We start from the raw sequence: 22,851 nt of genomic DNA, 5'->3' as shown, positions 1-22,851 counted from the left end.
GAGCGAGATCAATCAATCGGGAATCGTAGCCGCGTTTTCTGGGGCTCGGCGGCTTCATCCGGGTCTCGTCGCTCCGATGATGGGCTTCGGTGGTTGTTGGAAGCCGTGCGAGCGAGTTGTGGCCAGTATGTATACGTCGAGGAAGACAGCCTCGCCACGGCGGTGACAGCTCGGGGCTTCGAAGGGCGAAGTATGCAAGCAGCAGATCATGCGTCATGTCCTGAGAGAGAAACTGCGACTCCACTTCCGGTCCGCCAATCTTCCGTCAGCGAAAATTGTCGCGAAAATTGTACCGAGTGAACCGACTGAACAGCTCGAATTAGTATCCACACAGATATCAGCCCTCGCAGCAAGATGCTTCAAGCTCTCTCCTGTCGCGAAGGAATTTCGTTCGATGCGCAGGATCAACCGCGATCTTGGTAACGAGACAAGAACACCGGCCTTATTAGATGAGCCAATGGACGCTCAGATTCATTCATCCCAGGGACCCATCAGCTTAGCAGAGTCGCCCCGTTGAATCGAACTCGTCCGGAGATCGATTGTCTCAGCTACCCGGCATTGCGACTCGAAACTGTATGGTTTGAGAGAGGTCCAGGACATTCTCAGGCAGATCCATAATTGTTGGCATCGTGCTCTAGTCAGACTGGAGCCTTGGGGAGCATGCCACGGATCTTTCAGACCCTCGGAGATCGACTTTGATCTCGACGGGATAGTGTGAATCCCCTTCGAAGGTCGAAACCGGGGGGGGGGGAATCTTTGGATCTGAGCCATCTCTTTCCGAGGGATGTCACGAGTTGAGTGAAGGCTCGGAATCTCACTCCAATTTCAATTCATTATGCTTTATTCGTCGTCAACAGTCCTATGAGTGAGACAATGCTCTTATCATTATTCATTCGGTCTCGTAAGAAATTCTGGCTCAAGAATTAACGGAAGCGCTGTCCCTACCCTGACCGTTCCGCATGTCATGATATCGATTGCCTGGAAAAGGATCTTCCTGGTTCTCAGAAGCACTTACTCGAGGCATCGGCAAGCACCTTCGGTCGAAACGATCGCCATATCGTGGATTACCTTGATCTTGGAAAGCGTCGGCTTCGTCCAATTTGCCGTGCAGCTGTAGAACACAGACTTGGAGACGCTCATGGCTCTTCCTCAGCGCGACAATGTGGTCGTCCTTGGCTCTGATCTGCTCGACTGAGTTCATTTCCACCTGATGGAGATGCTTGCGCATGTCCCGGATCTGTTTCTCAGCTTTTTCCGCTCTCCCCTGTTCTGCTTTGTAACGATCGCAAGCCGCATCGGATTCTTGTTTCCGGTGTTCCAGTCGAACCTTGCATTCTGTGGATCAATTGTATTTTATCGGTAGGTTTATCGGCAGCGAATGTCAACTTCGCGCCCAGGTGGGAAACCTCGAGACTCACGTTTGAGCTCCTTCGCTAATTCGTCCGAATTGAAAACTTGACCACAATCGCTCGCTCCCGTTCTCGATATCTCCTCAAGTCTCTGGTACATTTCTTGTAGGGTTATCAATTCCTGTTCGAGGCGTTTACACTTCTCTCGGTAAGCGATGAGCTCCTCTGCTTTCAACCTCGCGTTGTCCAGGTGGAGCTTCGCCTCGTGGAGGCTGGATCCTAGAGTGTTTATGTCCTGCGGAGCGTCGGAGAGAATTCAAATTGAAACCGCTCTCTAGGTACATCGTCAGAAGTCTTGAATTTCCAGCTCGATGACCGGAGCTTTGACGCTCTATATCTGTCGGAGGAATCGAGAACGGAATATGAAGCTGAACCCCGTATCACTTACCGCGTTCGCGGCTTCGAGGGAAGATTTCTGCTCGGCGTTCTTCACCATGACGTCGTTCTTCTCGTTTATCAATCGTCTATATTCTTCGGCCTGACTGTAATCTTTGGCGAGGATTCGGCTGACTTCTTCTTGCATTTCTGCCTTTCTAACGTCGAGCAGTTTTTGAAGTTCGGCTATTTTCTTCGTTTTCGCTATCAATTCTTCGCGAACCTCTTTGACTTCACCACTCTGCGGAGAAGGTTCCAATTATTGCAGAGAGAATGCCGATCCCCGTTGTATTTACTCTCTGATATTTTTCCTGCTTCAGAACTCACCATGGCCGCGTTTTTCTCCTCTAACTGGATAATTCTCTTGGCTTTCTCCAGAAGTCTCCTATTTCTTTCTATATGGATCTCCTTACGATGCCGATCGTACATTAATTCCACGTAGAGCATGACGGAATGAGCTTCAGTGTAAGTCAATTTCTTCTGCAAATCTTCGATCGCCGACTGCTCTTTCGAGCTTGAGAAGCTGTTCGAACTCTGCTGATCGTTCTCGCGGAGGACAACGACTGAGCACGCCTTCATATGGTCCTCCAATATCTCGGCTGGCGTCTTCTCGTCGAGGGTGTCGATATCTGAAATTGTAGATCGGTGGATTGCTATTATTCAGTGTCTCCATCAGTCCTCACCATATTCATGAATCGAGGATCGAGATGGTATGCCGGGCTGAGGACCCCGCGAGAGAGGCACCTTTCGGTTTGCGAGGCTCCGGGCTGTTTGGCCACAGGCTAAGTGACAGACATTTCGAGCTGAGGTCTTCATTACTGCTGCTCGTCGTTTCAGATAGCGAGGCAGAATCGTCATGGTGGATCGGTAGCTGACTTGAGGGGCAGGATCGCGACCTCGTCAATTTCGCCCCGAACTGAGGACTGCCGTTCGGTGGTGGAGGTGAAGCTTGACACTGCGACATGTATCGATGTCTGAGCCCTGACGATGCGAGGAGGCTCTCCATTTCGCTGTGCGGCGGTGGATCGGCCTTCGGGAATAGAAGGAATGGGTTAATCTCCATGGGGGAGGCTCCGAATTCGAACTTCTCAGAATCTCAGTCAGGGGGCTCTCAATTCCACAGCTCGGGCTCCCCCCGCTCGGCGACTCACCTGGACTTCGGCGTGCTCCGAAATACTGTTGGTTGGCTCTTGGGTCAACCTTTGAGTGGTCAAACAAAATCCATGATCTTCTGCATCAGTGAGCCTCTCGTCCTCGGTAGCCTCGGCTGGTATCGGTGCTAAATTTACTGATGATCTGCGGTGTCTTTTCGGTCTTTGAGGCGTGCCGCTGCCTTCGTAGTCGGATCTATTGGTAGGTTCTTCAGGATTCGCTTCCTCCGCGATATCCACGCTTCCCAAGCTGCTCGAAACGTCGCTGGGCGGATGAGGAGTCATGACATCCAATAGGTTCGGTGTTTTTCCTAGGACACCATCCGAAGATGGCGCGTCTTGGATGAAGTCGTTCCTCTTCGGAATACTACAAGGCTTGCTCGCCGCGACTCTGGGCTGTCCCGTTTCCACTTGACGTTCCGTTCTCGGATCACTGAAGTAATTCTGACAGTCGGCGATAATGTCATGCTTTTGGAGACCTTTCCAGCGATCTTTGTGGGTCTCACTATCGCAGTTGTACTGCACCAGGAACGGATGGAAATACGTTCGCTTTATCATAGGCCAAATGATTTGACCCCAAGCGGGTTTGTATTCGGGCCTATCGGAACTTCCGTAGGTCGTCCGCAAAAATGCTAAGAAGTTACAGGGGAACATCGAGTATAGCACTTTGTACAATGTGTATAGACCGCTGCATAGATGCTGGCGATTCAGTTCGGCGAAATCATCCTTGCGTTTCACGCATAAGTCAGCTGCGTAGGCGAAAGCTCTGAACATCAAGCTCTCTAGAGCGCGTCTGTCGAAAGCGCCGGGAATCAACGGGAGAATCGACGCCATGATAACGATTGACACGAAGCAAGCTGTGACGTCTTGACCCTCTTTGATAATTCCGGACGCTTCCCGGAGAATTCTCACATGATTGTCGTGTAACCACGACGGATCTTTCTGTACGATGGACAGAAGTAGTTTCAAGGTCGGGATCCGGATGGTCGCTTCATTCTGACGAATGTTCTCCGAGCAGCGGTCCAGCATCCATTTGTAAAAAGGATCTCGTAAACTGATGAGCAGCGTTAGCACCCGAACTGATCTTGATCGAAGATAGAGAGCTATGAGCTGATGCACGAATTCTTTGTCCTTGTCTGGAAAACGAAATGGTCTGTTGTGACATTCGTTGCGAAGAGTCTCCACTTGAAAGTTCTGCGGAGTCGCGGACATACTCAGATACGCCGAGCTACACGGGATCCACCCCGATTTCACAGGCACTCAATTGTTCTACCCCAGAGCCACCCACGTACTACAAAGCAGCGGACCGCTTTGGAATGCAAAATGTCTCGAAATTCGGAGTGGGTTCACCCCAAACTCATGGGTTTCGGCGTTCGTCAGATCTCACTTTGAAGCAGTACAGAGGCTCCGAACGAAGAGTAAATGAGAAGCTACCAGTTTGCTCGCGGGTATAGCGAGAAGAACGAAGGGACGACAACTGGAAGGTTCGAGCGAACTCACTTTGTTGGAGATATTCATGAACAGCTAATTGGAGGTCTTGTAGATCACTGTTTGGATCGTCGACAGATCTCAGCAATTCCAATGCACCCACAGGCATCGTCGGCGACTTGGCTCGTGAACCCCTGCGAATTAAGCAATGTACCTATTCAAACACCATCGTCCTCGGCTTTCGGACTGGCTCACTAATCGCCGATTAGCGGAAATCGTACGCGAAGAGAGATCTATTCCCGGTACGGGATCGAGCGCGACATCGGTCGGGGCTTCGACGAACAACGACAGCTGATGAGCAGAGCTGCCGGTGAAGTATGCCCTTAGTCGCACACTGAACAGTTTGAATAGATTTAGTCGTCCCGAAATTTCGTTGCGGGCCGCTCGATCCGCGAACGTTTGCCCAGAGTCTTACTCACTCTCTTGGAATGAGGTTCACATGGAGAAATCCTACATGAGGCTACAGCGGTAAGCGCCGGAATATGTTCAAGACAACTTTTCTCTCAAGACACGGGAGCAGCCATCTTATTTTGTAACAGCCGCCAGCTCCGGTAGAGGTCGCTTTCTGTCAGCTGCCAGAGAAGAATTTCTCGTGAAACACAAATTTCCCTCTCGTATCGACGGGATCGGTATTATGATGCTCAGTTGGTCAGTGAGGACGGTTTGCTCTGAGGGCTTTCGGTGAAGTGCTCGCTGAACTTGCTCTGATGCCGCCGCGCTTAATTCATTTCCGTTCTCTGACTGATATGAAATCGGAAAATCCAAGAGTGGATGTAACCTGCGTTCGACCTGTAAGGGCGGAGAATCGGGATCGGCTCAGAGGATGATTCGCTCCGCGCGTGATCTGGAATCGGGTCTCTCGATCTGAGTTACTGGGTGAACCCGGCGATCAGCTGTTCGAATCCTGTCGATCGTCGCGCCTCTTTTCGCCGCGCCCGCCTCGGATGAACAGAAAGCCACTGTGCGTTCTTCCTGACCATATTCGATACCCGAATTCACCGACTGGTTGGGAAGGACGACGGCTATTGACAGTCCCGCGCCCGATACTTGAACATGTGGCTGATTCGAGCGCTGATGATGAAGATCCGCGCCGATCCAGAGTAAGTTCATCGCCAAGAGCCAGAGGCACCTCGGAGTGCGATCCGGAGTTCCGACCCTGATCGCTGACTCCTTCAAGAGGCCGAAACATTGAATTGACCAGGTCTGGGGAGCCTGAAATACCTCTCCTATGAACCCATTCATCCAAAAGCAAGTCGAGCACGATTCCGATGGGTTTCTTTTCGTCCTAGCTCCCCCTTCGAATCAAAGCTGTCAAACAGCGATATTCTTCAAACGGCCAGGAACCGCCGCCCGTCATACAAAGCTGATTGGTCCCGAAGCCTGGTCCGAGCCCATGGCGCGGGAGGAGCCCTGCGGAAAACCATCGACCTCTCATGGGCTGCTCGTCGTCATCAGTCGGAATGATCTCGGTAAAAAACGAGTTCTCAACGGATCAAGGACTGGAGCATAGGTACACTAATCTCTGATGACACCATTTTTGAAATTCTTGAGTGTTTTAATTTTCTCCATCGAGGTCCTATCCTTCCTGATAGAAACAATTCAACAGGAGCCAGTGAGGCCCGGAGCACCAGTGTGATCCCACTTCGTGCTAAGCAGAGATCAGCATCATCATTTTCTCCGATCCCGGAACCCACACCAACCGATAACCGATCCAAATTATGACACGTTCCCCCTCCAAGTTTAGAGATTAAGATAAGAATGATCGATTCACAGCCCGGGGATTGAATTTTCCCCGTTTCTGGCTGCACCTGAAGGCACCGTCGGATTGCAGAGCGCGGATTTCCCGCCCAATAGGATCCTCTTTATTCTCAAGACGAGTGCTCTCACACTCCGAATGGTCGCTGCGAGCGCTGGTCCCCACGATACGAGAGGATCCTGCAAGCAGAGCGCTGAAATTTCCAGCCGCTCAAGTTCTGCCTCGATGCGCGAAGGAGTTCTGACAACTTCCGGGCGGGTTCACGACTCCGGATATCAATTTCTGAGATTCACCGTGTCACGGGAGCTCCAGGAGCCGATGTCACCTTTCCTTGAAGTTCCCGAAATATAATTCGTATGCCTGGGAAACCTGATTTCCCGCTTCGTTTGCAGAAAGAATCTGGGGATAAAACACGACGTCGGATCTCGGATCATGAGCCGAAGAGGGAAGTCGATCGCAGCTCCCTCTAGTGAGTAGTTGTTTGGGCAGCCATGATGTTTTTGTGGTGTGTGCACCAATACCAAGCAGCGGAATCTGGTACACTTTACTCGGACAGGTACTCATAGAACTCCGGAGTGCGTTGTGTTCTGCTTGTGCTTCGTGCGCTTCCTTCGGGAAACTCAATTAGCTTTATTGATTCACAGTGATGCAGTCGAGAAAACTTGCCAAGAAATAGTCCGACGGCCCCCGATCATGTGTGGTTTGTGAGGATTGCCAAAATGTCCGACCGGAGCAACAGGTATGTTTGAGAATTTGAATTGTTCTACTTATTTTCGAATGATTTCTGAGCTGGTTCGATGAGGCTTTCCGAAGGGACATCGCTCCGAACTCGTCTAGCCAAACGGAACTGAGACGTTGACGCCTAGCCGGGGACGCTTCGATTCGGTGCCATTCTCGGTGAACGTCTGTCTGTCTCTGCGCTTGTGTGAGTGGCCGTGTCAAATGGCATGACGACAATTCCGTCTGAGCTTCGCGTCCGTTGGTCCCCTTTCTTCGGTTCTGGAACAAGCTTTGCCCCATGAAACGGCACTGATTCATTCCCTGAGAGTTTCCCTAATATAGTCGAGAGGAATTTGGCTCCCTTATTATTCTGAGAATCAGATCAGCCTTCGAAAGTTTCCAACTTGCTTCGATTTGTGCGGGATGTCCGCGTCGCTCGTCTGTTCACGCTCTGAACACGTTCCCATCATTCAGCTGATGAGCCTTACCTCAAACTCGCATTCTTGGTCGGAATTCCGAAACCTTGTTGAGCAAAACATCGCTCTACATTCTTGAATATATATCATATGTCAAGTGACCGCGGTGGTTGAAGAAAATTTATCTCGACTTGAAGGGGGAATTGACTTATCCGCCCCGTCGGGAATCGATCTCCGACGGCCTCAGAAATTTATTCACGCTCTTAGCTTCTGCCAAATCAGAACCGAAGCCGCATCGGAAGTTCTCATTTCAATAATTTTCCGTGCTCACCCCGATCCGGATTGCTAGCGATACAATCGGTAGTGGTAGCGGTTTCCACAATTATACGATCGAATTCCTGCGTCTGTACGGAACGTATCCCGACCGCCCAAGCGCTTATAGTGATGCGATCGGTAAATGGCAAGAGAAAAGGTTGCTTTCATCGTCGCGTGTTTCCATCTGATGTAGGAGGGAATCGCTGTCGCTCTGTGACGGGAACCCGAAAAATGACCGAACATGCTCCGGTGAAATCAATCAGTCGACATCCGGCTCAGTTCCGGTCTCGAACACACACTGTCCAGAGGGCAGCTGTAGAAGCCGATCACTGTAAACGAACCGATATTCCCTTTCACGAGCATGGAACGACTTCATGAAACTGGATACCACTTTGGTATAGAGCTGACCACTCTTCAGCTTGTGCCTCGGACGGCTTGTCGTCGAACCGACATATACTGGACGGAAGCTGTCGAACCCGAAAGTAGCCCCCTGCTCGAGTTTTATCGGCGATAATTCATCCGCGTTTGTTCGAGTGATTCCCGCCCCGTCAATAGAATTAACTCCGGAATCGACTCCGCACAGTTCGGGTATCCAGAAATACCGAGGAATTCGAGATGAGGAATGAACACGGTTCTCTACATTTCCTTGAGCGTACCCGCAGAGTTTGGGAGCCAGGAGATTGTAGAGGAGAAATTGATTTCCCGACTCTCGCTGTCATGCTTCCCGTCGCGTTGGCCGTTAGATGGATCACAAGACCAAAACCAGTCTGGTCTAAGCCGGAGTCGGTGGGAAACCACCGATGGCGACAGATCTATTCCGGCGTGAGAATGCTCGGCGCTGAGATTTTTCCGTGGCCTGCGTGGACTTGGGCGACCTCAACCAATCTACTTTCTCACGGTAGCTCGCACTCGTTACAGTTGCATCTCTCCAAGGACTGTGATGAGAGGTTTGAGTCGGATCACCTATGCATTTGTGAATTCCTAAAATCCATTGGAGCATCTGAAAGGATTGGACTCTTGAACCTGACTGCGAGCGCAACAATTGAACGGAGTATGGCACATAGGGAGCAACTGCAGTCATGCGACGCGGCGTTCGACGAAGCCACCGGTAGCCACAGGTCGAGTCAAGCACATTTCCCGAACAGACAGGTGAGATGGACAACATATTCCGAACTTTCGCATGCAAGGATGATTTCGGGACGTTAGAGAGCACTCTATCCGAAAATGATGATTTCAACGACTCCTCCCAACGTTACAGTACCCGATGGACTATGCCAATTGTGCATTGGGCGGTGTCAACAATCATTGTGCAGCACCTCAGCACCCTCTGCTCTTGAAATCGAATCGGTCTTCGAGGTCTTCAGACACTTCATCCGCGTATTCGGGCTCGGACACTATGCATTCCATCCAGAGCTCTCTAGACGATCCCGAGTTGGTCGGAGTTGGGCATCCGGAGAGCACGGGCGACTCCGATGATGAAGACGACGTCGAGCCCCACATGGAGGTTAGAGTTATTTTTATACGTTGCTGTTCTTACCTATACCGACCTTTAACAGTGCACCTGTATCGTCCTGATTCGTCTCATCGAATCTCTCGCCCACCTCTTGCGAGATCCCCGAGAGCTTCTCCCCTCTTCTCGAGCCCCGGATCGATCATCGATCATTGTACATAAATGCGGTGGCCGATATCTTGAATGTTTCTCGTGGAGTGCGTTAATATTTCCGAGCATTGTTTGCAGTGCCTCACTGTCCGTGATACGTATCGTGAATGCTTGGAAAAAGACCCCAACGACCGCATGGAGGAAGATATCGAGACGCTGCTCGAGTTTATGCAGCATCTGCCAGCTTTCGCCAATATGACGCTGAGTGTCCGACGAGAATTGTGTGCCGTGATGGTTTTTGCTGTGGTTGAAAAAGCTGGAACCGTTGTCATGAACCATGGCGAAGAGCTCGATTCGTGGAGTGTCATTGTGAACGGCATGGTTGAAGTGGAGCTGCCCGACGGAACGATACAGGACCTTTATCTCGGCGACAGGTATAAAGTGAATCCGAGTGAAATCACTCGCGATGTCGACGAGTCGATAACAATATAATTGAGGGTCATCGAATCAATTTAGATCGGGATCTTATCTAATGTGCGATCCATCCCGTAGTTTCGGCATAACCCCCACGATGGAGAAAATGCATCACGTTGGCACGATGCGAACGAAAATGGATGACTGCCAGTTCGTTTGCATTGCTCAATCGGAGTACTACCGCATTCTTCACCAAGGGGAGGAGAACACGCGGAAACTTGAGGAGAACGGCCGTGTTGTTCTGGTTACCGAGCATCGAGTACTCGATGGCGGAACGAGACGCGGCCACGTAGTTATCAGAGGCACCCCTGAACGTCTTCTGGCACAATTACTCGATGAGAATCTTCTCGATCCGGGATACATTGAAGACTTCCTTCTCACGCATCGAACGTTTCTGGAGAGTCCCACCGAGATCACACGACAGATGCTCGATTGGTTCCAAGATGAAAAGTGGAGGGACCGAGTAATTCGAGTGGTTCTCCTGTGGGTGAATAATCACTTTACCGACTTCGAGACCGATCCAGATATGATGGAGTTTCTTGAGGTGAGTTGCGAAATTATCGCCGATTCTCATGGGGACTACGAGCGTACAGTATCGGCCGCTTCGTGGTGGGTAGAATCTTAGTTCATTACCACCTCTTTCCACTGCAGGATTTTGAGCAAAGATTGGAAGAATGCAAGAAATTCGCACAAATGCGTCTTCTGAATATTGCTTGCGCAACCAAAGCTCGAACACGCAGCATCACGCTAGCGAGGCCAAACCGCGAGGAGGCACTCCAATTTCAGATCGTCGGAGGATACGAGACAGGATTCGACATATTCATTTCAAAAGTGGAGCGATCTTCAAAGGCTCAAGAAGTCGGACTCAAACGTGGTGACCAAATTCTCGAGGTCAACGGACAGAGTTTCACCAACATGTCACACTCGAAAGCCTTGGACTTATTCAAGAAGAGCACCCATCTGCAGATTTCTGTCCGTTCGAACCTTATGGGTCTGAAAGAAATGACGACCAACCCTAATCGAGGAAGCAAGGCTCGGCAGAACAGGAAATCTCTCATCTCGGAGCGTTCTCTCTTGAGCGGTTGTGGTGGCGGCGGCATAGTTGGCGTAGGCAACAACAGCAGCGGTGGCGCGAGCATCGGGATCAATAGCGGGGGGAGTACCAACAATGTCCGGAATAACAACAACAACATTATTAACAACAATAATAGCAGCAGCAACAACAACATTATCACCGTCAGCAACAACAACAATAACAACAGTAATCACCAGTATGGCGTGAACGACGTCTACGATGCTTACGATAAGTGCGGCAATCAACAAAACTGTTCAATGTTGTCAGAGAAATCCATCGACTCCAAGTCGTCGAAGAAAGGTTTTATGACACTGGGTGAGTGACGCTTCTGGCCATAGAATACTATATCGTACCCCGAGGAAACGTGATTCGATCCCTTCAAAGGGGAGAGAGACTTCTCTAATACATTTTCCTTTCCCTCGCAGGTAATCGTACGAAATTGAAGAAGACTTTCGCGAAGATCATGTCGAAAACTGCCTCCATGGACACGTCGACTGCCCATGGGAGCGACGATTCGCTATTCGGTGGACTACAAATCGGCGGGAAGACCGGTCCGTCGATGTACCACAGTCATTCGAATCCAGATCTTTCGTCGACGCTGTTGTACTACGACGTGACCGAACAGCCGGCGAGGACCCCGGATTTCCCGGAACACGTTCTGAAAGTATATCGGGCCGATCAGACGTCGAAATTCCTCGTGATCCATAAAGAAACGACTGCTCGGGAGGTCGTCATGCTGACCCTCCGTGGGTTCGGTATCACGGATTCGAGTTCATTTTACTCGTTGTGTGAAGTCACCGTGGGCGAGGGCGGTCTGGTGAAGCAACGACGACTACCGGACCAGATGCAGAACCTCTCCGAGAGAATGGAACTCCGTAGTCGCTACTATCTCAAGAACAACAATAGTCAAGAAACTCTGGTGCCAGATCATCTAGCGGGCGAGCTGCTTCGCGAGAGCCATGTCTCGTTCCTACAACTCAACAGCGGCGAAGTCGCTGCTCAATTGACGCTGAAAGACTTCGAAATATTCCAACAGATAGAGCCTACGGAGTACGTGGACGACCTGTTCCGAGTTTTCCAGAGCCGTTACGGAGCTCCGATGCTCTCGAAGTTCGCCGACCTGGTGAACAGAGAAATGTTTTGGGTGGTCACACAGATCGTCTCTGAGCCGAACGTCGTGAGACGGATGCGCACAGTGAAGCAATTCATAAAACTGGCGAGGTATTTTCGAGAGTTCAAAAATTTCAACTCGATGTTCGCCATTCTTAGTGGACTCGGCCATCAGGCGGTTTCTCGACTCAAGAACACGTGGGATAAATTGCCATCGAAATACCATAGGATTTTCCAAGATCTTCAAGAGTTGATGGACCCGTCGCGAAACATGTGCCGCTACAGAACTTTGGTGACGCGACTGCATCCGCCCCTGATACCGTTCTACCCAGTTGTGCACAAGGATTTGTCTTTCATCCACTTTGGAAACGACACGCTCGTCGATGGCCTGGTGAACTTCGAGAAGCTCCGCATGGTTTCGAAAGAAGTTCGCACGCTCATGAATATGTGTTCGCAGCCTTATGTGTTCCCATCGCTGGCGTCGTCGTCGTCCAATAACTTCCTCTCGCAACAGAAAGAATCCTCCGTCTCGGCTGTGGGACTAGCGATTTCGTCCCAAGCCGTCGAACTTCCGAAACATCGACCTGCGCGGAAGAAATCGTCCGCTGGTCCCAATCCAAAGAAAATGTACGAGGAAGCCCAAATGGTCCGACGAGTGAAAGCCTATTTCTCCGGCCTGAAGGTCATCACCGACGAGGATAAACTCCTCGAACTGAGCACGACTTGTGAGCCACCGGTGGTCGGCCAAAATATGTCCAGCACGCCGCAGAGCTCGACGAGCGGCAGCGGAGGAACCTCTTCCGCCGGCGGCGCTGGTGCCGCCCCCGCTAGCAGTGGCAATAACGGCTCTTCGACGAACCCAACTTCAAGAGGAACTGCGCCCAATGCTCAGCCGACCATTCGAAAACGGCATCCCTCGCCAACGCTCAGTACAACGTCGACAACGTCGCTGGCGAGCAGTACCTCCGAGGGAAAGAAGAGTCTCGGACCGAAATTCGGTACCGATTCCCCTCAAGCAATGAGGAAGCTATTGGCGTTATCGGAAGGCGTGCCGAAGGTTAGAACTCTCTTCTTCCTTGCACAATAAGCCTCGCCTCCTCAAATCTTCCAATTTCCGAATCTGCGAGTATAAAACCACGCTCTCCCCCAACAGGTCCGTCCGCAGAGTGGAAGGTCAGGGAGCGGCATCTCGACGAATTCCATTTCACCTAGTCCCTCTTCTATGCGGAAGGGGAGCACCGAGAGTAATCTACCTTTTCTCAACCGTGCTCCTTGCGACCCTCTGACGAAAGGCTTACACTTGTCTCCCGAAAGTTCGAGCGTCACAAGTCTTCGGAGAGATCATGCGTCAGGTGAGAATATTATTTCGCGATCCGTTCCTCCTTGACGCACCGGTTGAGCTCTGCGCGCCACCATTCCTTCTCGACATTCAGAGTGCATTGATGGATGTTGCCGTTGCAGTTTGTTCAATGAATTCGATCGACAGCGGCATGGGTCCGAGTTCCTGTTCTTCAACAAACTCTCACATAGGCAAGGCGCACTTGTTCGAATAGATTTCTTCTGATTAATATTCTGCTGGAGGAGCACCTTACTCGAGGGGCATGTTGCTTGCCATTCAGTGATTCTGCTGATTTGTCTTGACTTGAATTTGCATGAGCTCTGTTCAGTAGTCTCATTAGGCTGTGTCGTTTTGTCTTTGTGTGCGGATCCTGTCTGGACTCGCTGATCTCTGTGCTTATGTGGCTGCGAGTTGACTGCAGCACCCGCCAGTCCGAGGCGATTGCGGTCACCAGTCTACCTAGCGTATCCTGAATATCATGATCCTTATAATCATTGTAATACAGTAATCCTAATCCAATCAGAATCATCATCATCATCATATATCCGCTTAACCACTTATTTGCATCATTGACAAACAGGGTGTATTCGTTTTTCTAACTCTAACAGATTCACTCAATGATGTTGGGCATATATCATCGTCGCACGAACTTTATCAAAGCTCTGTGTTCAATGGTTATCACACCATCGGTCATCATTACAATCCAGCGAGATTCTTCAATCAGGGCCACAGGCCGCCTCCGTTCTCTCACGCAATTGCGGTTTTACCTCCTTTGCCACCATCGATATCAAACAGAAAAAACTGTTCTCTTTCTGGGAACAGAGATAAAGGTAACATGAGTCACAATGATATACCTCGAGAAAATTCGAATACTTGTATAGATGTTCGCTGTCAATGTCGAAGCTCGCGGGACGCTCTCTAGAATGAGTTGACCTCGTCGCTGGCGACAATGGGCAACTCTTCTCGTAATTCGGGGCTCGAGTCGCTTTGGCTGGTTCCTCATCCCTAACGGGCGAAGCTCGACGCCAACCGCTTTTTCAATTGGCCACCTAACAGTGCTCAACGACGCTCGGCTTTTCGAAACAGCAAGACGGAGCATGCTCATAGAGTCTCTCGGCTCCGGCATCTGATGGGAGCGGCTTGAGGGCGATCGAAAAGAGGTTTACCTCACGAACTCTCTGTTTGCATACCAGGCGGAAGCGGGAGGAGCTGCGCTGTGAAGCAGTTTGCGCCCCAACGGCCCCCACCAGAGAGGGTCTGCAATACATTAATTGGAGGAATCACGGTCATGGGCCAAACGCGACTCCAGAGGTCAAGGAGCCACGAAACTGTAAATGGACCAGGCTACATTTCAATGAGCAACGAGGGTGAGTCATCCGATCCGGACCGTTTCCCTCCGGGGAAGCTGCGCATGACTTCCGCGAGGAGCGCGTTCTGGGCGTGCTTCGAGTACATAAATGGGGAACTTGGAAGATTCCTCGCAAGTATACTTCTCATTACAGCTCATTCCTGTGTTGCAGAGGAAGATACACAAGTGTCGGCAGTATGAAACGAGAACCGATGAAAGGTTCGAACTCAGCAAATCCACACCGACGCGTCGTACAAAACTCATCGCTCCAACCGAATCGTACAAATGCATCCAGGACAAATGCCATCGACCCTCACTAATGACAACGAAATCAAGGGGAGCTGAAGCAACATTCGCGACCTGATGGAGCCAACTCGAGTTACTCACTTTTCAACGTGTCCCCACCGGCTAGAATAGTATATTGATTAGTGATTGTGTCGAACGACCAGAATAGAAGGAAGAAACGGCTGACCGCGAGGCGAAGGTGAAACATCGGCTTGTGATATGTTCTTCAATAAGGAGACGGATCGAATGGCTGATTGAGAGAGGCTTTCGATTCCGGTCTCGGAATCACAGACTTGAGGTCTAGAATCCGATGGGGAACTCATTTAGTAGGTTCCGCACCCATCCACACATTCTCGTTAATTCTGAGATCGCGCTCACAATACTCAAATGCATCAGGCTGAACTCAATCGAATCGCCGAGTCACAAGCGGAAAATCCGATGGAACAAGTTTTGTCCCCCATCTTTCCTGAACAAATAAACAGCAACAAAAAAATAATAGCACCCTAAAGGGTTCGAAGAAGCCGTTCCGTGAACAAGGAGCTCCGTTCTTCACTGTATATACGACTTGTAAAGTTGTATACTCCTCGGTTGGGGCAATTTTGACCATGCCGTTTAGCCAGCCGCGACTGCGCGTTGTACATATTGAACTTCCTTCGACTGAACAAGCGATAATATAATGTTGTTAATATATATATGTATGTAATGAGCAAACTTGAGAACACGTCAAAGTAAACCGAATCACCGTAATGGTTATCACCTTCGGCACCAGTGGGGAATCTCGGATCAGATACCGGACACGTACACAATACGCATTGTTGAGGGACCCCTTTTTTCTGTCTCGTATAAGGAGTGTCCTCGGAGAATTGTCACCTAATAAACGTATGTTATGAATGGAAATTCTTTCTTGGACTTATCACTGATATTGCGGAATGAACGGACCTGTTCATCTCCAGAATCAGGGATCGATGGGACTGTCATCGAGGATCGAGGGGAACAACTTCTGCGCTAAATAACGGTCCTCTCGATTAGACAAGCATGCTTCGGGAGCTGCTCGTGAACTTGGCAGCCCCGAAGCGGAGATATGGGGGCTGCCATTCCTTTCCGAAGTCTCCCGGTCTTACCGAGACCGCAGGCTAATATTGACTCCGCGCTCATATTGGTCAAATTATGGCACCGTTTAGAGATTCGAAGGTCGATGTGTGTTCCTATGATAATCGTTGTGGATCATGCCTCTCTCGGATATCTCTCTCTTGCGCTCGTGGATGTGCGTCAGTGAAAGGATTGGCCGAGTCGCCTCCCGACGCGACGGCACATTAGCGAGAGTCCCTCTAACATGTTCGAGCCTCCACTGCCGCTAATGTTATGCGATCTGGGGTCATTTGATCTCAGGTGATCCTAATTCCATGCTCTTTCGGAACTCTGTCCCGCTTGCGATCCCGTGTTCATGGTCACAATCGCTGTATCCAGGTCTTCAAGCATCCGGTGATCTCAAGCTGCCGAGGATGCAGCCGAAGAAAATTGGATGTCGCAAGACTAGCGGAAACGTTCCCCGGACAGAGATTCCCGGGAAACCGAAAATTTTTTGGTATTTTCCAATCTATTGGAAACGAACAGTCGCTCGTACTTCCGCAAACCTATGCCGTCCACAAAAGCCCACGAGGCCCGCATCTGGCTTCGATTGAGGCGTCGTTTGATGGTTTGATGGATTGACTACCCTATCGGACTTTACGCTATATACAGGAATATTTATTTTACACAAGAATGCCAAAATGGATCTTAATTGAATGTCCCCATCCTCCCGGGATCCATACTCGGATAATAAAGTTGATTCAGCCCTGGCGGGGGCAGCATTCCTGGCGGGAATGGGGGTGGGGCTAGGGCAGCGACTTCGCCTCCGGAGTTGTACATCGATGCTCCACTGGTCGATGGTTCATCACGCGAAGAGACCAAGGCTGGACTCCGGCCCCATTTCACATTGATGCGACGACCATGGAGAAAGAGCTTGTTGAAGCTTCGCTCGGCGGCGAGCTGCGCCGACGCTCTCGTCATGAAGCATATGAAGGCACAACTTTGTTTTTCCACAATATTGATCGCCCGAATTTCTCCGAACTGATAGAAATGGTTCCTGATGTCTTGATCGGTCGTTTCTTTCGGTACACCTCCGAGGTACAATGTCGTTATGTTCTTGTCCGCAGGCGGCTCAATTTTGGGCATAGTTTGGGCCCTCTGCATCAGTTTGTGGGCCACAGGATCATTGGTTCCGTAATAACGATCCTTGATATTCTGATCCGCCAATGGGTCGTCCGGATCTGTCGGTTTCTCATGCCGATACGGGCATTCGTCGCCTCGTTTACACTCGCCTTTGACCCAGAAGGAGCATATATGAGGTCGATTTCGCTTGTAATACGGAGTAGATCGAGCCATTTTTGCCAGGACATCGCTTGGCGCTTGAGCCTTCGCGAGCTGTCCGTACGGACGACTCGGGTCGCCCACGGCAACTGTGGCTTCGACGTTCTGGAAGCGTATTCATCGCTCGAGTCAATTCATCAGATCGCAGAGGCCCTCGGAAGTACCCGGAGCCCCCCCAGGCCTCGAGATCCCACTACGGGCAGACACTCGACGATCCCAGATCGAATTCGGGGTATCAGGCTTCCGTTCTCTCAAAATTATAGCATAGACATTGAAGTAATGGAGGTGAGAGAACTAACCTGCTGATAATATTCTCTGTTGACGTCGCTTTTCGGTATCTCATCTTTGATATTCAGAGCTTGATCACGAACTTGGACGGGGAGTCCATAATCCAGGTCGAGCAGGCAAGTTTGGCAAACGTTCTTCAGTTTTGCGCAAGTTTGGCAGACCTGAGGGTGGGGCTGAGTGAGTGAACTCCGGGAAAACAACGCTCCTGTATCACCGCAAAAGTTTGCCGAGGCTGCTTACCTCAGTTTTCTTGAAGCGGCTTTTCGGTCCAGGGCACCAACGGAATACTGTGAAAGGTCGGGCGCAGATTTTGCATTCCTTGCCGTAGCGATCCTTCATCTGTAAACGGAGATCCCGCATAATTATAAGCTCACGAAGCGGGAGTTTTCCCCGCTCATCGCTGAAGTAGCGTTCGAGTTCTGCTTACCATTCGAATAAGAGGATTCTCTCCCAGACAGGTCTGACACAGGATGGGAAACTCAGCATCCTCCCAGTTCAATCTATTGTAGGTGTTCGCGCTCTTCGATGACGCCATTCTCGCGAGTCCAGCAGGGATGGACGGGATGGAGGGATTTCGGAACGCAGGATGCTTGTCGCGAACGCGATGTTTGGCTGTGGCTCGTAATACAGGCTTGGTCTCGCCGATTGCTCGAGGAGTCGAGGCCACAAGGCAGTGCTTAAGATGGCGGCTGCCTGACTTGCTCGAAGGGGAAGCAGACAGCCGAGCTGGGCGCGGAATTTCAAATTTGAGAGCGCGCTGAGCCTTCAGCGGTCTGAATTCTACATAAGGGGTCCAATCGTATTGATGTTTGTTGCAGCTCGCAATTCCGATCCCTGTGCTCTGGGCCGGAGAAATGGCTAGTCTGGGGCGGAGATCACTAGCAAACGAGAAGTACACAGAAAGAACGATACATAAGCTATCCTCAACAATTATTTCTTCTTGAATGCACCTCCACCGATGCACGATCCCCCTGATTGAGCCCGATGTTGCTCGCATTTGAGTTTCCTCTATTTCCGCCTCCGGAAAGCTTCCTCCTCCATTCACAGAGCTTGAGTCCTACCGCAGCGTCGCAGACTCAAAATCAAAATCCCAATTCCGGAAGCTCTGTCGGCGAGGATCCTCCTCTCGCCAATGTCGGGAGCGCGAGCTATAATCCGATTTCTTAAGACAGCGTTTGCAAGACCGGTGAGTATCAGAAGGAAGTATTCCTCGATTTCTCCCTCATGACTGACTTCTGACTTTGAAAAGCCCATCGAGTTTTCGGTACGAAAACGCCGTCTAAAGGAATTAGGATCCCGAGCTCCGAGTTTGTTCGAATAGGTACTTATACTCTGCGGGAGACCGGGAGAGGTCCATGTTCTCGCGCTTCAGCAGCTATTGAATTTCGCTTTCGGAGAACACACTCTTATGTTGCCGCAGAAAAATAGATAATCCGAGGACTCCAGGACCCCCTCAAACACGTCCCGGGAACACGCGTCTTGGTCCTCGCTCCTGCTGCGTTTTATTATATTAGCTCTCCCAGAAAAAGCACGCCGTATCAGTGTGGGCTACCGGGCATGCCTCTCACTTCTGGTTGCAAAATTGCATGGGCATGCGAGTTGATAGCGATCTCGCAGATACTGAGAGCATCATCAATCATCAAATCCGAAGCTCTCTAACACATAATCGACCTCTGGTGTCGGATATCCGTCTGATTCCGAGAGGTAGATCCTAAAGAGAAAGGACCGGAATCGACTCATAATATATATTTATCACATTTCACTCATTACTCGATGATAATAATAATATTAATAGAAATAACAGTCGTTACTTGAAAGTAGCATGCGGCATCGATGTTACAAGCAAGCTATGACCGGCACATACCATAACATTACGGTCGATCCGATCAATGAAGAATGCTTCGTAAGAGAGCTACACGAAGTTTACGCGCGGATGTTGAGTTGATTTTTAGGCGCAGGGAAGCCGCGTGTTCGACCTAGACCGAAGAACGGAGCAACAGAATACAGATGGGATTCATCGCGATGATTTTTCCGCGTACCGTGCTCCCAGGTAACTGGTGATGATGATAATTGAGATTGATAATAAATGGGTCATTCGTCTGTTTTATCACAAGGTGTGCGATCGCTCTTGCAAATAAGGACCCGAATCCGCTGCTGCTCCAATGTTCCAACAAGATTGAGGTGACGATGCCGCTCGCGATTCATCGCACGTTTTTGTGGCCTTGTCGTAAAATACATGCTGTGTTCCCGAATGAGATACTAGATACGCCGTTCATTCGGCGCCGGTTGTGGCAATGAAGGTGGCGAAGCAGGCAAGCCCGAGTCTCGGGAATTGGTGAAACTAGATGTCCGACTTCGCGTTGTCGGATGAAGCGGCGTGTTCGAGCCTGTTGAAAGGAGAGATCACATCACTGAATTAAATTCCGCTGAGTGGTCAAGAGAACCCCAGGCTTCATATTACGATCGATATCGTCTCGGGAACTCACCTTCCTGGTGACTATCTAAACTTTGCTGCAGTGCTACGGGTGTCAACCATTCTTTAGGGATACACCTTTGAAGAAACGGCACTTTCGAGCTGATGTACGCTAACCGGTTAACCCAAGAGGGAATTTCGCCCCCACAGAGAATCTAGAACAGAGAATGATTGAGTTTCTATGGCAAGAAGGGGCGGAATCTTCCTGCATGGGTAGAGCGGAGATTCTAAGTTACCTTGCCGAGATCCCCTGTGAAGTGATTGCAGTTTTTATTCATCAGGTGGTAGAGATCGCCCCGGAAATCGTCCCCCATACTCTCAACCAGGTTTCGTACTTCGCCTTCCGTGAAGTCAGTCTGTCCCAGTACAATCGATGTCCTGCGATTCGGAAATGAATATTGAATTCTCGGAATCGGTTGTGGGATCGAGTGATCACGATTTTTCAACCATCAATCGGATGCCTCCTTCTTGTCCATAACCGCCAGCGGGAAACTGCGCCTTCTGGCAAAACACTGTAGAGACTCACTTATACTTGAAGTTATCGCCTAGCTCTTCCGCAAACTTCGGGATAATCTCAAAAATGCCGGTAAACTGGAACGGATGACCTCCGTAAGCGTATTCCGTCCCGTAAACTTCCACTCCTGAGTGGAAAACTCCGACGCCGAGATGGGACGTCCATTCGTTCGTCCAGTACTGGAAAATCAAATTAAGAATAATGACTTGAGGGTTTTTTTCGATCTGACGCTATAGTATGCTCATCCGTTCAATTCAGGCGCATTCAGACCCGCAACCATGTAAGGTATAGAGTTTGTGGAATTCCATCCCGGATCGGATTTTGGAATCGATCTTCGATCGAGAGAAGGAATTCCTTCGTGGAATCCGGAATTCTCGGAAAATGACCAAGCTTACGACGCTTCCGCGCTCTGATCGAAATCGAATAGATCCTCGATCCTCAGAGTTATGCAATGGATAATTCGAGAATGAACGAACACCCAACGATAAGTCATGGATTATATCCCGGAGGGTTCTTGAGAGGAAACTGTCTGCGGGCTCTACCGCGCGAAATTGCCGTTTTCTCCATCCAGCGATAATCGGGAACGCGGCTCCTGTCGACACCCTCTTCGAGCAATCGGAGTCGCCTGCTATGCATGAGTTCCTACGAAGGAAGATATTGTTCGACGACATCGTTTCCTCCCCCGACTACCAGCAAGCCAGTCCTCGATTTTCCGAATGGGAGTCATGCCGAGAAACATCAGAATCCCGGAATCAAGCATCTAAACCATAGATGTCGCAGGTGAAGTCAAGAAACGAGGTCGAATTTCGCGGTCTTCGTTCGGCGAAGGCATGACCTCTCACTAACAAGAAGCACCGATGAATCAAGTAGGAAGAACGATGGCGGGGGAGGGAGTGGAATCAGGACATGCTTTCAGCGATGGCTCAGGTAACCTACTACAGACTTCCGTGACAGATGTCGGCCTGCGAACAGATGCTACTCGATCTGAAGCAGACCCGTCGAATCCTTGATTTTGCTCTCGACTCCTTCATATGCGGTCCCATATTCGGGAATTCCGAGGATGCTGACTTACCATATCGTAAACATTGAGAATCACTGGTTCCCGTGCCATGTTTCCTCAAAGATGTATCTGCGATGGTAGGCTTGAGTGCCGCTAGCTAATCTCCCTTTAATCCTGCAAGCACAACAGCGACCATGAATCACGGTCGAGCTAAGCGGGATGGTTCGAGTGTAGAAGGTCCAGTGATGAAACTAACTTTCTGCGTCCCCGTCCAGCTGCCGCTCTCAGTGTCTTGCAGCAGGGCAGCCGCAAGGCAAAGAACAGCAGACAATCATTCTAGGTATGCGGCGAATGTCGAAGTCGTTTGAAATCGGTGGAACGTGTCCGATGTGTCACTGGTTCCAGTTGGACACGGAGAATTTTTCTCTAACATTCATTCTCCGTCGTCTCAGCAGCAGCAGTCAGCAGCAGCAATAAACAACACATAGGCAATGACCATACCATAATAGCCGCGGCAGGGCCGCAGCATTACTACTTGCTCATCCCGGGAAGCAGACTACGCTGTGATAGTCGGCGGGATTTTCGAATTAGGAGTCGCGCAGCTTTGCCGGATTCCATGTTGGGATCATTCTCATGCGATTGGTCGATCAAGAGAGGATCAGCTCGTCTCTTCCTGGAGTAGACTCCACTGTGGAGGGCGATAGGAGCCCGAGCTAGGCCAACAGTTATTGATGTGGCTAGCGCTCTGAACGTTTCGTCACCGCAATCGGTTTCCGGGGCGGAGCAGATTGACTCACCTTCGCGACATCGACAATCTTATCTGTAGCATTTTCCCGCCGAAATCTCCCTTTTCCTAACCTGCCACCAGATTTTGAGTTGCAGAGGAGTAACTCCGAGCGGGGGGGGGGTAGGTGGGCGACCGTGATGTCGCGCCTCGAAAATCTTGCATAGCTAGCACCTCTCCTGAATAATCGACGGACCGAGGGTGAAGTTCTCTGAGAGAGCCTAGAACGGGAGAGGGGGGCCGCAAATCAGCTCCGATGCATGCTACAATTAGATCCTGAATTGACGACTCGGATCTTCCGGAAGATGTATTCGTACAAAGACTCGGAACTTCTAGCAACGAGCTTCTGAGGCGATTTCGTTAGCAAAGACTCTGAGGCAGCCGCCGTTCCTCGTCATCAATCACTTCTAGCATAGGAGGTTCATCGATGGCCATACATCCGTCGTCTCTCCGGGTTCTAGAAACCCGTCCCCAGTGTTCATATAGTACCGGGAAAAAAGTCGACATGGTTCTGTACATGAC

The 22,851-nt window shown here is 50.4% G+C and overlaps 4 protein-coding genes across 4 annotated transcripts; 1 reads left to right on the top strand and 3 right to left on the bottom strand.

Moving 5' to 3' along the window:
* Positions 1 to 827: 827 nt before the first annotated feature.
* On the bottom strand, positions 828 to 4,532 carry LOC100908857 (tuberous sclerosis 1 protein hamartin). Its single transcript, XM_018641554.1, has 8 exons — positions 4,436 to 4,532; positions 2,936 to 4,071; positions 2,529 to 2,814; positions 2,112 to 2,413; positions 1,798 to 2,025; positions 1,419 to 1,644; positions 1,069 to 1,335; positions 828 to 978 (listed from the first exon to the last, which is right to left on the bottom strand). The coding sequence occupies exons 1-8, from the start codon at positions 4,530 to 4,532 to the stop codon at positions 917 to 919; spliced, it is 2,604 nt and encodes an 867-aa protein (XP_018497070.1). The 3' UTR covers positions 828 to 916.
* Positions 4,533 to 8,957: 4,425 nt separating this feature from the next.
* On the top strand, positions 8,958 to 13,442 carry PDZ-GEF (PDZ domain-containing guanine nucleotide exchange factor). The gene is made up of 9 exons (XM_029112965.1): positions 8,958 to 9,134; positions 9,369 to 9,664; positions 9,783 to 10,248; positions 10,356 to 10,785; positions 10,816 to 11,094; positions 11,205 to 12,715; positions 12,782 to 12,946; positions 13,043 to 13,241; positions 13,351 to 13,442. The coding sequence occupies exons 1-9, from the start codon at positions 9,027 to 9,029 to the stop codon at positions 13,440 to 13,442; spliced, it is 3,546 nt and encodes a 1,181-aa protein (XP_028968798.1). The 5' UTR covers positions 8,958 to 9,026.
* Positions 13,443 to 16,637: 3,195 nt separating this feature from the next.
* Positions 16,638 to 18,228, bottom strand: LOC100908574 (pre-mRNA-splicing factor RBM22). The gene is made up of 4 exons (XM_003738160.1): positions 17,986 to 18,228; positions 17,799 to 17,897; positions 17,570 to 17,719; positions 16,638 to 17,375 (listed from the first exon to the last, which is right to left on the bottom strand). The coding sequence occupies exons 1-4, from the start codon at positions 18,091 to 18,093 to the stop codon at positions 16,638 to 16,640; spliced, it is 1,095 nt and encodes a 364-aa protein (XP_003738208.1). The 5' UTR covers positions 18,094 to 18,228.
* A 1,064-nt stretch (positions 18,229 to 19,292) lies between these two features.
* On the bottom strand, positions 19,293 to 22,078 carry LOC100903248 (deubiquitinase DESI2). Its single transcript, XM_003738125.2, has 6 exons — positions 21,802 to 22,078; positions 21,618 to 21,719; positions 20,558 to 20,724; positions 20,268 to 20,409; positions 20,045 to 20,186; positions 19,293 to 19,945 (listed from the first exon to the last, which is right to left on the bottom strand). The coding sequence occupies exons 2-6, from the start codon at positions 21,654 to 21,656 to the stop codon at positions 19,818 to 19,820; spliced, it is 618 nt and encodes a 205-aa protein (XP_003738173.1). The 5' UTR covers positions 21,657 to 21,719; positions 21,802 to 22,078; the 3' UTR covers positions 19,293 to 19,817.
* Between the last annotated feature and the right edge of the window lie 773 nt (positions 22,079 to 22,851).

Source organism: Galendromus occidentalis, unplaced genomic scaffold, assembly GCF_000255335.2.
Source record: "Galendromus occidentalis unplaced genomic scaffold, Mocc_1.1 scf7180000075782, whole genome shotgun sequence".
Taxonomy (NCBI): Eukaryota; Metazoa; Arthropoda; class Arachnida; order Mesostigmata; family Phytoseiidae; genus Galendromus; species Galendromus occidentalis.
The sequence above is the reverse complement of the archived record's forward strand: the minus strand, read 5'-3'. Positions and strand labels throughout refer to the sequence as shown.

Coding starts and splice junctions, on each gene's coding strand:
- LOC100908857 (XM_018641554.1), bottom strand. CDS start 4,532: ATGCCTGTGGGTGCATTGGAATTGCTGAGATCTGTCGACGATCCAAAC. Junction 4,072..4,435: donor TCATGAATATCTCCAACAAA/GTGAGTTCGCTC, acceptor TTCGTTTTCCAG/ACAAGGACAAAGAATTCGTG. Junction 2,414..2,528: donor GGAGCCTCGCAAACCGAAAG/GTGCCTCTCTCG, acceptor CTACAATTTCAG/ATATCGACACCCTCGACGAG.
- PDZ-GEF (XM_029112965.1), top strand. CDS start 9,027: ATGCATTCCATCCAGAGCTCTCTAGACGATCCCGAGTTGGTCGGAGTT. Junction 9,665..9,782: donor GACCTTTATCTCGGCGACAG/GTATAAAGTGAA, acceptor TCCATCCCGTAG/TTTCGGCATAACCCCCACGA. Junction 10,786..10,815: donor GGAGCGTTCTCTCTTGAGCG/GTTGTGGTGGCG, acceptor TAGTTGGCGTAG/GCAACAACAGCAGCGGTGGC.
- LOC100908574 (XM_003738160.1), bottom strand. CDS start 18,093: ATGGCGTCATCGAAGAGCGCGAACACCTACAATAGATTGAACTGGGAG. Junction 17,720..17,798: donor GCCGCTTCAAGAAAACTGAG/GTAAGCAGCCTC, acceptor CCCCACCCTCAG/GTCTGCCAAACTTGCGCAAA. Junction 17,376..17,569: donor ACAGAGAATATTATCAGCAG/GTTAGTTCTCTC, acceptor ATACGCTTCCAG/AACGTCGAAGCCACAGTTGC.
- LOC100903248 (XM_003738125.2), bottom strand. CDS start 21,656: ATGGCACGGGAACCAGTGATTCTCAATGTTTACGATATG. Junction 20,725..21,617: donor TTCTCAATGTTTACGATATG/GTAAGTCAGCAT, acceptor TTGATTTTCCAG/TACTGGACGAACGAATGGAC. Junction 19,946..20,044: donor TTTAGATAGTCACCAGGAAG/GTGAGTTCCCGA, acceptor TCCTTTCAACAG/GCTCGAACACGCCGCTTCAT.